The 13,227-nt window shown below is 41.7% G+C and overlaps 1 protein-coding gene across 4 annotated transcripts in view; it reads right to left on the bottom strand.

The window, feature by feature from the left end:
- Positions 1–13,109, bottom strand: part of acsl4a (acyl-CoA synthetase long chain family member 4a) — a 15,164-nt gene extending 2,055 nt beyond the window's left edge. The window contains exons 1-14 of one of the 4 annotated variants that reach the window (XM_019883952.1): positions 12,998–13,109; positions 10,231–10,389; positions 9,875–10,109; positions 9,600–9,777; positions 9,404–9,513; positions 8,145–8,283; positions 7,273–7,423; positions 4,493–4,616; positions 4,323–4,394; positions 4,089–4,228; positions 3,794–3,966; positions 1,642–1,716; positions 1,344–1,532; positions 1,156–1,270 (exon numbers count right to left, since the gene is read on the bottom strand). In XM_019883952.1, the coding sequence (XP_019739511.1) occupies positions 1,156–1,270; positions 1,344–1,532; positions 1,642–1,716; positions 3,794–3,966; positions 4,089–4,228; positions 4,323–4,394; positions 4,493–4,616; positions 7,273–7,423; positions 8,145–8,283; positions 9,404–9,513; positions 9,600–9,777; positions 9,875–10,102 (1,694 nt within the window). In that variant the 5' untranslated portion in view covers positions 10,103–10,109; positions 10,231–10,389; positions 12,998–13,109. Of the gene's footprint in view, positions 1–1,155; positions 1,271–1,343; positions 1,533–1,641; positions 1,717–3,793; positions 3,967–4,088; positions 4,229–4,322; positions 4,395–4,492; positions 4,617–7,272; positions 7,424–8,144; positions 8,284–9,403; positions 9,514–9,599; positions 9,778–9,874; positions 10,390–12,275; positions 12,391–12,997 lie in introns of those variants that run through there. The other 3 variants (XM_019883948.1, XM_019883951.1, XM_019883949.1) reach the window with 3 other exon arrangements.
- Positions 13,110–13,227: the final 118 nt, after the last annotated feature.

The raw sequence follows: 13,227 nt of genomic DNA, 5'->3' as shown, positions 1-13,227 counted from the left end.
CCACTCAAGCTAAGCGAGCCTCAGCAGTCGATAGTCCGCTGCTCTCTGCCGAGCGTGCTTCAGCGCGAACATGTACGCAAGCGCGTCTTTTAATTTCAACCAATCAGCGTCGACGCAAATGACGTCACACACGACAACAGCTAAGCTAAGTTAGCCGAGACGACACTCGAAATCGGACGGACACGATTTTCTGCCAATCTGTGTTTTTCCCTTTTTGGCCAAATATATTTTTTACGACAACTGTCTTGTCCACGGCGTCTTTTATTCGTTCCACTGGGGTTTAGCAGGTGTGTTTATAAAGAGACGAAAATTGTTTGGGGAGTATCCCCCACGTTCTAGTTGAGATGGTATAACCCAAGAGGCAAAATGACGCTTGCTACTGTTGTTGCGAGTTGCCATTCGTTCTACGAAACCATTAGTCAAACGCCATCATGCCTTCTGTCGTTATTTCACAAACAAAAATCTCTTTACTGTTACTAGTGTTAGTGCCTCAATATGGCTACACTCGTGAAAGCAATACAACGAACTCAAACGCATCTTCGTTCAATGTTGTCAACTAATATCCGGATTAATTTTATGCAAATCTTCCTTAATTCTCCGGAGAAATTTTCATAAAAATTTGAAAAACCCGGAATTCCGGGAAAATCCGGAGGACTTTCATCTCTGAATCATTTATACTTTGAATGTGTTATGTTTATGGCCTATATGTGTGTCACACTTGCACTTACTGTAATTATGACATTCCTAAGTTTCTAGTAGTGTGCAATGTATCATGTGTCCCAAAATTCTGGACACAAAGGTAGTTGATGGCAAAGTGTGAAATCATATTGAATGGTTCAGAGTACCCTATCATGTTTCTGTGCTATCCGGTAGCGTGCAGTCACTTATTTACAGTAACAGTATTCCATACTTTTGGATTGAAGACTCCTCATGTATGTCAGATTTTGTATTGTGTCTCATTTGACTGACACTACTGCCACCTACTGGTAACTTTTCCTCGCTAATAGGAAAAATGCTCCTCCCCTCTTATTTCCTATGCAATGATCACATCTGGTTTTAGCTTTTGCAACAAAAGCAACACTTTGGTCTTGAAATGGAACACGAGCACTTTGTTGATATGTTTGCAAGAATTGACAGTGGTATCACGTGACTCACCTGTTAGCGTAAACACAGATGTTGTCTATGAGGGAGCTGTTCTTCAGGGCCGACTCCACCTTACCGAGAGACACGTATTCCCCTGCTTGCAGTTTGACCAGGTCTTTCTTACGGTCTGGGGGAAAAAAAAAAAAAAAATTCTCATTTTTTCGGCATTGGCTGCCGTTCATTTTTGTGATGATACCCACCTACTATTTGTAGACAGCCATCTGAATGAATCTCGCCAACATCTCCAGTGCAAAACCATCTTTGACCATTTTCGTCCACAAAAAAGTCCTCATCCTTACTCTCATACTTGAAGTAACCCATGGTCACATTTGGGCCGCCAATCAGGACCTCTCCTCTGGGGTTCGGTTTATCTTTGCTGGTGTAGCCGCCTGATTCAAAGAACCAAATGAAGAAGCATAAAATGTATTAACACCGCAACTGACGGTTGTTTTGGTGGAATGTGCAACAAGAGGGAACAAGTCTGTTAAATAGACATACCTTCAGCCCAGTCCCGCAATCTCAACTCACAGCAAATAAGTGGCGCTCCGACACGGCCGGTGCTTCTATCTGCAACTGTATGACAGAACAATAAAAATGAGAAAATCATCCACCCCCTGCCGATTTTGAGTATGTGTCCACTGATCACAGTCCATTTTTTGATGCTCGGTGTATTTCTACAGAGAGAGTGGAAAAGTCATGAATGTTAATGTGCTTCGAGGGTTTTTGATCCCCAAGCGAAGTATAACTTTGTAGACATGCCCTTGTTTGCAATCAGACATGTTGTAATTCTTCATTAGGTTTGCACACATTTCAGAGGAACGTTCGTCCATTCCTCTTCAACTGTTAATTGCAAACGCCAAGCTTCTTCTACCTCTACAAATAATCTACATCCTGTGTCAAATTCAAGGCCCGGGAGCCAGATCCAGCCCACGAATCATGTTCTGTGGCCCAGCCCCACTAAAGTAAATAGAATACGTCTACCGGTACTTCATGTTACTTGCTAAAGAACATTGGTTCTGAAACTGCACTTCACTTTTTACACACAACACAAAATCTCTTAAAGATTAAAAAAAAAAGTGTATACTTAACATTTGGTTGTCACCAGTCTCCATAGCTTCCGATTTCTCATTTAATTTGTTGTTGAAAAGAAAATGCAATGCACGGCCCACAAAGGAATTGAGCTGGGCGCCAGTGTTCAACAGGATTACAGTTTAAAAGACAGGCGAGGCCACACTTTTAAATTTCGTCTCAGTGTCATGCGCCACTCCACCACCCGTTTTTAGCGTTTGGGCACCTGATGTCAAAGATCTCAAATCTGGTCTCATCTGACCACATCACCCAAACTTTTGATATCATTCAATTCAAGTTTTCATTTGCACACTTTAGACAGAGACGTGCCCTGTGCATGTGCCATTTCAAACAGGGGGACCTTAACAGCAGGATTTTATTACATTACAGCGTATAACTAATGGCTTTTAATTGCTGGCTATGTTACCAACGACCTTTAGGACATGAACAAGATCCACCCATGTGGTGCAGCATAAATACGCAATTGCATATATGCTTCTCTTATATTTTGTATTTTTTATATTGCACTCTGTACTGTGTACAGTTCATTTTTTGTTAAAAATTTATTTTGTGAATGCAAATACTTGTTTTCTACTTTTTCTACTTTCTTCCCTCCAAACTTTGCTGCTGTAAATTGCAAATGTATTATTATATTGTCAGACAATAAAGGTTTTCTTATCTTGGTTCCGGGCTGATCTCTCACTTTTCTCAATTATTCTTACTCCATGTGTGGGAAGTGCAGGACCAAGGGCAATTGGTTACTTTGTATTCTTATATTAATAAAAGCAAATTCAGAGTTGGATCCATTAAAAATCAATATTTCCAGCCACGTGAAGTTAACAGCCCCCCCCCACCTCAAATCCCTTGGCACCTTGGCGTTTCCAGTCTTTCAGCAGTTGGAATGGAAAACCGTGATTTTGTGGTCAGGTTCTTCTTCAGAAAGAGTGTGGCTAGCTTGCGTGCCTCCAAGATAATGTCAACTGTTTTGTGGGTTTCTTGTTTCTCTCGAGCAAATGACAATTTACATATTTTATGATCAGTATTATTTGAAGTCTGTTTCTCAGTGTTAAAATACGCTAGTATTCATTTACTGTATTTGTAATGAAGAAGATCAAAGAATTATCCTACCCACTGTACATACTAATTTCCTTTGTTAAATGTAGTCTTCACACATACAATAGAGTTTTGACAAAATCTTTCCGTCCACAGTCACCTGTGAAGCACAGCTGGAAAAAGGCTGGGGTGGGATAAATAACCCCCTGGTCCCATTATAATAGATTTACATTCATGCATACAACATAAATTGGTAACATTACTGAGATTAGAGAGTCTTGTTTAAAGCTTGAAAATGTGTTATTTATATATTTACATATGAATATGTGAGTACTGTATTGTATGCATTCCTTTCATAACTTTCCTGTGCTGATTGGCTAGAATATCACGACACTAGACTTGGATACACAAATGCTGATAAGCAGTCAGTAGCTTTGCCACAGTATTGTTTTTCCCAGACCCAGCCAAAAACCCGTGTGCAGCCAGAGCCCAAAAACAATGCCTCTGATCAGTGCTGGAGTGACCTTACCCTCAGTGATGGTGCCCGCTCCACAGGTTTCAGTGAGGCCATAGCCTTGGCCCACGGGGCAGCAGAAGCACACATTCATGAACCGCTGTGTAGCTGGGGACAAAGGAGCTCCTCCCGACAGCATCAACCGCACTCGCCCGCCCAGCAGCTTCCTCACTTTGTTGAACAACAGGCTGCACAAGGATATGTATGTGTCACACCTCATCATTTGAAGAAGTTCAACCAGCTGCTCTACTTTTAACGCTGCGAGTAGCAACATGAGAATGTTTGTTCGAAAGCCACAGACGGTCCTTACGCATTGCAGAGCGGTGCATCGTAGCCTCTCTTGATCTGCTTCAGTTTGTATTGGTAGCCGAGGTTGAACACCATCTTCTGAACAAAGCTCATCTCCTGCACTTTGTTCATCACATTCTTGTTTATGCGATCCAAAATTTCCTATTTTGTGGGGCAAAATAAGACATGATGAGCTAAAAGCAGGGGGAATGCAACAAAGTGACAAGAGGAAAAAAAAAACCAATAGGATTCTTACGGGCACAGCTGCCATCAGCGTGGGTTTCAGCACAGTGGTGTCACCACTGCTTCCTCTCTTGATTTTTGAGGACTAGAAGATCAAGAACAGATGATCACATCCACTAAACCGACGACACTTAGGGTCAACATGCAAAATTGACTTGAAATAGTGCCGTGCGGGACGTTTACCTGATCGGACAGCGTGTGTGGGGAAGAGTAGCCTATTGGACATCCGTATGTGACACAGCTGATCTCCGCAGTCATCTCCAGAACATGAGCCAGAGGCAGGTAGCCAATGTAAATATCCTTTGGGCTGTGGGAGAAAAAAATAGAAGGTGAGAGCCTGCAGCTGTGTACTGTGTAGCCACATCGCGTGTTATGATTGGAACATTTAAAAGCATGGTTGGTTTATATGAACTACAGCCTTTTTTTCTTTTTGCGACATTGCTCTTTCCCATTATTAAGAGTTATTGGTATTTTATGCATTTGTGAAATAAGAGACTTAGTATTTCCAGAGCAATGTCTTATTGTGGCAACTGAAGCTGTTCTAGAATTTGTGAAAACCGCAGCACCGACTAATTTTAATTATGCGATCATAAATGTCGGGGTGCATGTACAGCATGTCACCTAAAATTCAAATATGTTAAGCTTTTATTTCTTGCAAGCTGATAAAGCAATCCAACTCATCACTGACTGCGAAGACGTCACAGTGGATTTCAAACGTGGATTCTGTGCCTCTCTGCTCTATCTCCAGACCTTGATTTCCAAATTCGATGAAAAATTTACTTCCAACTGAAAAGAGGAATTTGAACCACCGAGAAATAGTCCAATTCCTTTTCTCCACAGCTCAGGAAAGATGCTTCTGTCTCTGATTCGGGAGGGGCTTGACATGATAACATGTCTAGGATGATTCACTGATTCATAGTTGCTCTTGATGAGCCAATTCCATCCTCAGTCCACGGCTCCTCGCCATGTAAAGCCCTCCCACATTCTTGAATTGATATTGCCCGGCAATCCTCCCAAGGCTGCAGTTATCCCTTTTGCTGGTGGGCCTTTACTTTCTATGATCATGCTTGGAATAAGCACTTTGCGGAAAAGCGGCTTAGTCAGTAATGACCTTTGGCTTAGCGTCCCCTTGTGGAGTGTGTCGATGGACAGCTTTCCTGAGTCTGTGTAGCCTACTGACCGAGACTGAGACCAGGAAACCTTTGCAGACGTTTCAAGTCGATTAGCTGATGAGGGTGTGACGCCATGACTTTACAATAAACCTTTTCACAATATTCCCATTTTTCTGAGACGCTGAATTTGGGGTTTTCCTGAGCTGCAAACCATAATCATCAACTTGAAGAAAATAAAATGCTTGAAATATATCACTCTAGTGATATAAAGGAATGGGTTTCCCTTTCTGAAACTTTTTTTTTTCATTAATTTAGTTGAACTTTTCCATGATATTCTAATTGTTTGAGATGGACCTTTTCTTAAAACACGGGCTAAACCAGGAGTCAAAAAAGTTCCAAGCAGCTCTGACAGTCAGAACTTTAAAGATGGGGGGGGTTGTGGCTTATACTCGGAACGTTACAGTAAAGCTATTCCTCTGCTGTGTTTTGTGGCATTCGCCTTTTTCGGTTTCAAGCCAATAGATAAAGCATTTAATCATGCCAACATGCTCGAAATATCCCCCCCCCCAAAAAAAAAAGAATTAAACTGAAACAACATTATTAAAAAGTTTCATGATTGCTAAAAATTATACAGACCGCCAGTAATATAAAACCTGCCTTTTTTTTAATCAAACAGTATTATTCAACTTTGCTTTTTTCTTTCTAATCACATTCCATTCCACCATTTCTTTGGCAGCTGTGAAGCACATACTGTGTTGACAGCTAAGAGGTTCTTTTTGAAAATATGTAATAGAAAAAATATGCAGTGCAGTTTTGCGGATACATTCTCAATGGGAGACAGGCCTAGGCTGCAGGCAAGCCAGTCTGTTACCCACACTCTGATACTATTTAACGAAGCAACGCTGTTGTTACATGTGCAGAATGTGGTTTGGCATTGTCTTGCTGAAGCAAGCAGGTGCGTCCATGAAGAAAGACTGTGCTTGTATGACAGCATGTGTTTATCCAAAACATGGACAGTATATAACTTTTTAGCAATAATGGTGCCTTCACAGATGTGCAAGTTATCCATGTCATTGCCACCAACACAGTCAAATATCATCAGACGCTGGCTTTTCAACTTTGCGTCCGTAACAGTCCAGATGGTTCTTTTCCTTTTTTGGCCCAAAGGACACAATGTCCACAATTTCCAAAAACACTTTGAAACGTGGACTTGTCAAACCACAGAACACTTCTCCACTTTGCATCAGTCCGTCTTCCATGAGCTGGGGCACAGAGAAGCCAGTGGCGTTTCTGGGTGTTGTTGATAAATGGCTTTTGATTTGCATAGTAGAGTTTGAAGTTGCAATTACAAATGTGGCGTTGAACTGTATTTACTGGAAAAAGGGTTTCTGAAGTGATCCCGTGGCCTTGTGGTGATATCCTTAACAAATTGATGACAGTTTTTGATGCGTTGCTGCCTGAGGGATCGAAGGTCACGGCCATTCAGTGTTGGTTTTCGGGCCTTGCTGCTTAGAAGCAGTGATTTCTCCAGATTCTCTGAACCTTTTTGATGATATTATGGACCGTAGATGATGAAATCCCTGAATTCCTTGCCAACTGTACATTGACGAACATTGTCTTTAAACTGTTTTGACTATTTTCAGATGCAGTTGTTAAAGAGGTGAACCTAGCGCCTCATCTTTGCTTATGAATGACTGAGCAATTCAGGGAAGCTCATGCCATACCCAATCATGGCACTTTCAGTCTTTTTTGAAACGTGTTGCAGCCATAAAATTCTAAATTAATGATTATTTGCAAAGTTATACATTTACAGCTCAAGTTTGAACTGCTTTTGTAAATATTCAAACGTACCCAAGTCCTGGGATGCGCTCACATTGGCCCGTCATTCCTGCAATCAAATTACTGTGGATAATCATGACTCCTTTGGGACGCCCAGTGGAACCGCTGGTGTACATGACCACTGCCAGGTCCGACGGCTGCGGTTTCACAACTTCCTTTCTTGCTGCAAAACACAACAGAAAAATGATTGCAATTATTGTGTATTACAATTACTGTTTCTTTCTGCTCATTCCTGACAGTGCCCTCGGAAGTTATCATACCATATGATAAACACGAACTTGCGAAAGTAAATCTGTCTGGAGATACCCAATTTTAAAAAGTTAAAACCAAAGATTATATTGAAAGAATAGACAATTATAAAAGTGCAACTAAATGAGTACACTGCTGTGACGATCAGCTGCGACCAAAATTGACCTAATGGAATCAACACCAAACAGTATTGTTGAAACTCTACACACGACACGCAACCCGAAACAAACTGGAACTTTTGAGAAGCATTGTTGCTGCTAACACAATATTATGAGGGGCAATTAAGAGGGAAATGTTTGCAGCCAAGGACTCTGAAATTCTGGACGGAAAAACCGAATAAAGTAACAGTGATCAGAGCACGTACAATGTTTCAACAAAAGAACGAGGAAGATGCCTGAGGTGACACTCAAACGACATTGCATTGCGTGCAAGCTTGGTGGTTTTATGTGTTCCGTGTCATTTCAGGTATGTGCCACTTAAAAAATACTTTCTGCGGCAAAGCACATTCCTAGATAGCTGTAGAATTCATTTGAAAATGCTGAGGAGGAAATAAAACACCTCAAACTGGGTATGATCATTTCTCTCGGTACGGTACTGTCTGTACATGCTCCAAGGTGTGACTGCAGGACACGCACCATGTTCCGGGAGCGCACCCAGATTTTGCACTTCTTGCATACTGTGGATAGAGAGTCTTGCTGGGAAGCCCTCTGTGGTCATTTTCTTCTTGTTCACATAGATTATATGTTTCAGTTTTGGGATATTTGGAAGCACATTCTGGATAAACAAGAGCACAAACAGGGTGTCAAAATGCCTGCATAAGTTTATTGCTCTGAAACTGCTGACGTCTCTCCGAATAAGAGACCGCAGCTTCTCTATGAACTTGGTTTCATGGCTTGTGTACAGTGAAAACATTTGCATAAAATACTGGTAACAGGGAGTGATAACTGGAAAAATACATCACCAAGAAATTACAAACGTAGTGAGAAAGGATGTCAGCAACCAGAAATGGAGAAGGAAGAAAGCATTGAGGACTTCATGGTGGTTACCGAATATTATAGAAACCCACAAAGCATGGAAATGAAGGCATCAAAGGACAAAGCGTTGATTCACTTTAAACATCAGCGCAACTACACAGTCTGCTGATTGGAGTTGTAATAGGCCTAGCCAGTGGTGGAGGAACTACTATCCATGCACTAGTTATTAACTGCCATTAAGATCACTGCATATAGCCCTCTTTAATTTGCTTTGGGGTGGTTCAATATCAAGCTTCCGCAGAGCTTGCTGATAATCTGATCATTAGAATCAGGTGTGTTGCAACAAGGAGAGATGAGAAAACAAGCAGGATAGCGGCCTTCCAGGACTGGGATTGCCCACCCCCGAGCTAGGGTGTCAAACTCCAGTCCTCGAGGGCCACCATCTTGCATGTTTTCCATCTTTCCCTGTTGCAACACACCTGATTCAAATGAACAGGATTAATATCAGGCTTCTGCAGAGTTTGCTGATGAATCAGGTGTGTTGCAAAAGGACAAGATGGAAAACATGCAGGGAAGCGGCCCCTGAGGACCGGACTTTGACACATAGAGCATTGTCATGTGCCACATTTTCAGTCTGTATTTAATTCATTATATATGCACACATACACACGGCGCTCGGTGTATTTTACCAAAGCGGACATACCACTTGAAAGAAAGATTTCTATTGTTAATGGTGTAGTTTGTGTGTTATTTTTCGTAGGAACTCTTTCCCGAAGGGGATTCATTTTAATTTTTTTAGCGTCAATTATTTGACACACATTGTCTATGAGAACAACCACTACCTGTATTTGAATGTAAAGAGGAAGTTGAGAAACGGCAAAGCTGATGGTAATCATGTGTTACAAGGGATAAAAACTCACTTTTAGTTTGGTCTCTAGCAGCTCCACACTGGTAACAAGATGTGAAACTCCAGTTTCATTCAGTCCAAACTCAATTGCCTCCTCTCCCAATGTTGCATAGAATGTCACCACTGTTGAGAGAACATTTATTGACTGAACACGTGTATGTTGCCTTTTCTACAAAATTCACTGGAGACACACTGTAAATAATACACACATGGGAAATTATGCCTAAAGCACGTTTGGGCAGTTATCATCCACTCCGCTCTGGTCTCGCAGAAGATTGCAATGGTGCTTTTGGGTTGCTGTCCGAGAGCTGCCAATCCGCTGCCAAACTGACTGACCAGAGAGTCAATTTGATTGTAGGAGAGCCATTTATAATCACCAAGGATCAGCTAGTAGGAGTCAAGATGCAAAACCAGAGCCTTTAGTCATCAAATACACAAAACCAAGAAGGTAAGCCTCAAGCAAATAAAAGACGTCCATACGAACTTTTTTAAAAACTTTCCCGTTGGGCTGTATCTCGTTTTCTTCGCTCAGGACATCCCTGGTGCCAAGACACGGCGAATCTCCAAAGCGCTCCACAGCGAATGTGAACAACTTATCTAGAGTGTCCTTGCCAGGCAGGTCTTCCTTGGCCAGCTTGTCGAAGTGATCCACGGAGCGGTAGGGTCCCTCCGCACAGCCTGTAGTGGAGCGGGCCTTGACCCGCTTGGACATTGTGTTCCTCTGGCCAGCCCCGGTGATGTAGTACCATGGTAGGAAGGAGATGACAGAGTAGAGCCACACCACAAGGTGGACAGGAAACAGGAGGAGAGATTGGACAGTATCTGACTGAAAACCCATACCGTTACAGAAGGATTATGTTGGGAGGAGGGGAAGGTAGAGTGGCAGCCCTGCTTCAGATGGGGAGCTGCTCTAAAAAAAAGGTAGGGTAGAACACTATGTGCCTTAGAGGCCCAGCGATGGCTTGATGTCCACTGTCCCTCAGATGCCAGAGTATTGAACTGAAAGAAAAGACAAAAGTCTGTTACAGAGCAAGTAAGGCGACATGCAGAGTACAATTTTACATTACACCAAACCAAGAAAAGTCTAAATGCCCTTTCATGACACAGGAACAGAAATATGAACTGTTAAGTTTAGGTAAGTGCAGTTACATCAAGCATGTCAAGAGGACTGCGGCTGCTATCTGAGCACAAAACATAATAGGATGCAGGAACGTCTTGTGTCCGAAACATTTATTTCCTAGTCGTTCTGATGCAGCGCCAAGGGGGTTATCACAACCACCATCACGCATGATGTACAGTGTGTATAATAAACCATGCAAGACTTTTAAGCCAACATCAAAGGATACAGCTTTGCTTTGTGTATTTTATTTTTGAAAGAATTAGCTAGCAATAAGACAACGCTGTCTACATTGTAAGCTGTTATCCAAGGGAGTGGTTTCACTGTTTAATTAGAGGTTTACTTTTCCTTTTACACAACAGTTACTGTTGCTGAAAAATACAGTGCATCTGTGACGTCAATACATTTTGTCCTTGGGAGTTGTAACTGTTTTGTTGATACATAGAAACAGTGAATACTTGAATGATAGTTACAAGAATGTTAAAATGTTACTTTAAACATAATTTTGGTTTGACCGTGTGAGTGATTATTTCTATTACAGTACATTATTTTCTAAGTTGCAGAATACAAGAAATTGGCGGTCTACCAGTATCCCAAAACCGGTTGTGTTCAAGCTTCAAGGTTCTGCTGAAAAACCATAAAAATAGTCCTAATTTTACATTATGCAAATGACAAAAAAATGAACAAGAGACAGTAGAGCATAAACACCTTTTTGAATAAACCAAAGCTCCACAACGCAGAATGAATTTGAATAAACAATGCTTTTTGAAACTGCAATGATTTGATCATTTTTAAACCAAAATCTTTTTAAAACTGGGACGATTTTATTTATTTATTGATTTAAAAATCATTACTGCACATCAAACCCATTAAAACCATGAGGGCACATGTCAGATTTTCAAAATCACACCTGAAAAAGAATCCTAATTAGTAGACAGGTGGCAAAGTTAAATTCAAGATTGTTTAAATACATTTGAAATTACATTTACAGTACTTCCCTCTGTTCCATGTTGTCCAGGTTGCTACCACGCATAATGAAATGCGTCTAATCTTTTGACCCGACCAAAATCACATCGCTGTTCTTTAACAACGGAAACAATGTCAAATCTTAAAACAAAATTCGTAAAATCCTACTATTCATGTGTTAACATTAGACTTCTGAAAGACTGATTTGACATTTAAATGCCCATTAAAGGCTCATTTTTAGGTTCATGCATTCAATGCCTTTTAAGACTTTAGTCTCTTCGATACATTTACAAAATTACTCATCGTACTCACAACACTTTTGAGGAAACCTCTTTTTGGCACTGTTCCAAAGGACCCAGGAAATTTGTAAAGTATAATTTAGAATTTTATCCATCCATCCATTTTCAAATCCGCTTATCCTCACGATGATACTCTTTGGCTTCACTGTCCATTCATAAGAAACAGTCAAGTGATGTCAAAGTCTGAATGAGTGTGAAAGCTCAAACTCACAATGGCAAACATTCAGCAGTATCAGGCCACGTCATCTATAAAAAGCCCAATTAGAGTGACTCTATGCGATCAGGGAGCTGCTAGCGGACTTCGGACTTAGCGTGGTCGTTTCGGGTCATTGCGACCAATGTCGAAGGGTCTTTGAGCAAGATACTGAACCCCCAGTTGCTCCTGATTCTGCGTTATCAGTAGATGAATGGGGTAACAGTGTAAAGCTCTATGAGTGCCCGAGGTAGAAAAGCGCTTTATAAGTGACAGCGTAGCCCAACCAATCACTTGACGCAGGACTCACCCCACCCTGCGAAGGTCAAGCTCTCCTTCTCCTCCTCGCTGACCTCTCAGGTGAACCCGCTCATGACCGTGTTACAGTAAAACTATAAAACTGCTACAGGGAGCCTGAATGTAAAAGTAAAAAAAAAAACCCACAAAAACGTTCCTCCACAATCGCATAAGGACTACGATCTGAACTTAAAAAATAAAGACATCAAAGTGATGAAAGGACTGCGTTTTCCTGGAAGCCTTTAAGGGACGGCGTAACGTGACGCAGGTTATGGAACGTTGGCTGACTCATGTCTATGAGGTGAATCACTCAATGTAGTTTTGACGCCAGAGATGCTAAGCTGCCTTCTTGTGACTTCATTATCACCCAGACTTACCACATTTCCTGTTGACTTGCGCCACAGTGAAAAAAAGATTCAAACCCAACCTTATTTGTGGCATAATATGAACAACAAATCGGCTCAATAGGCTCCGTATTGATTGTCAAAGAATAGGAAGCAAAGAGGACAAAAGCCGCCGCTCGTGCAAGTGCGTCAGTACGGCTTTGAGCAACCGTTGATGCCCGCCCTCCACAAGCAACGGATATTGAGACCAGTTTGATCTAAACCTATTCAATACTTCCCTCTCCAATTAACCGCCATTTCAAGCTACAAACGGATAAAGTCGCTAATAGGATTATAGTGGGCAGCAAGCGAGTGATATCCAGCTTAATTGACAGGCTGGCGCCATTCTTACCTTGGACAGCGTGAAGCCGGCTCGTCGTGACTCCAGTCTCCATTCCGAATGACCGAGAGTTACCTCTTCTAAGGACTCACGAACCCGGAACCACTACGTCATCTGATTCCATTTCTCTCGACCAATGAGCAGGAGAAATCGTCTTAACCCTCTCAACCAACAACACCCCGAGTCCTTCCAGCATCCACTCCTTGTATACGTGTCCTATGATGCCTTGCATCTACGCGCAC

Source organism: Hippocampus comes, unplaced genomic scaffold (assembly GCF_001891065.2).
Source record: "Hippocampus comes isolate QL1 unplaced genomic scaffold, H_comes_QL1_v1.1 scaffold156, whole genome shotgun sequence".
NCBI lineage: Eukaryota > Metazoa > Chordata > Actinopteri > Syngnathiformes > Syngnathidae > Hippocampus > Hippocampus comes.
This window is presented reverse-complemented; position numbering and strand designations above follow the sequence as displayed.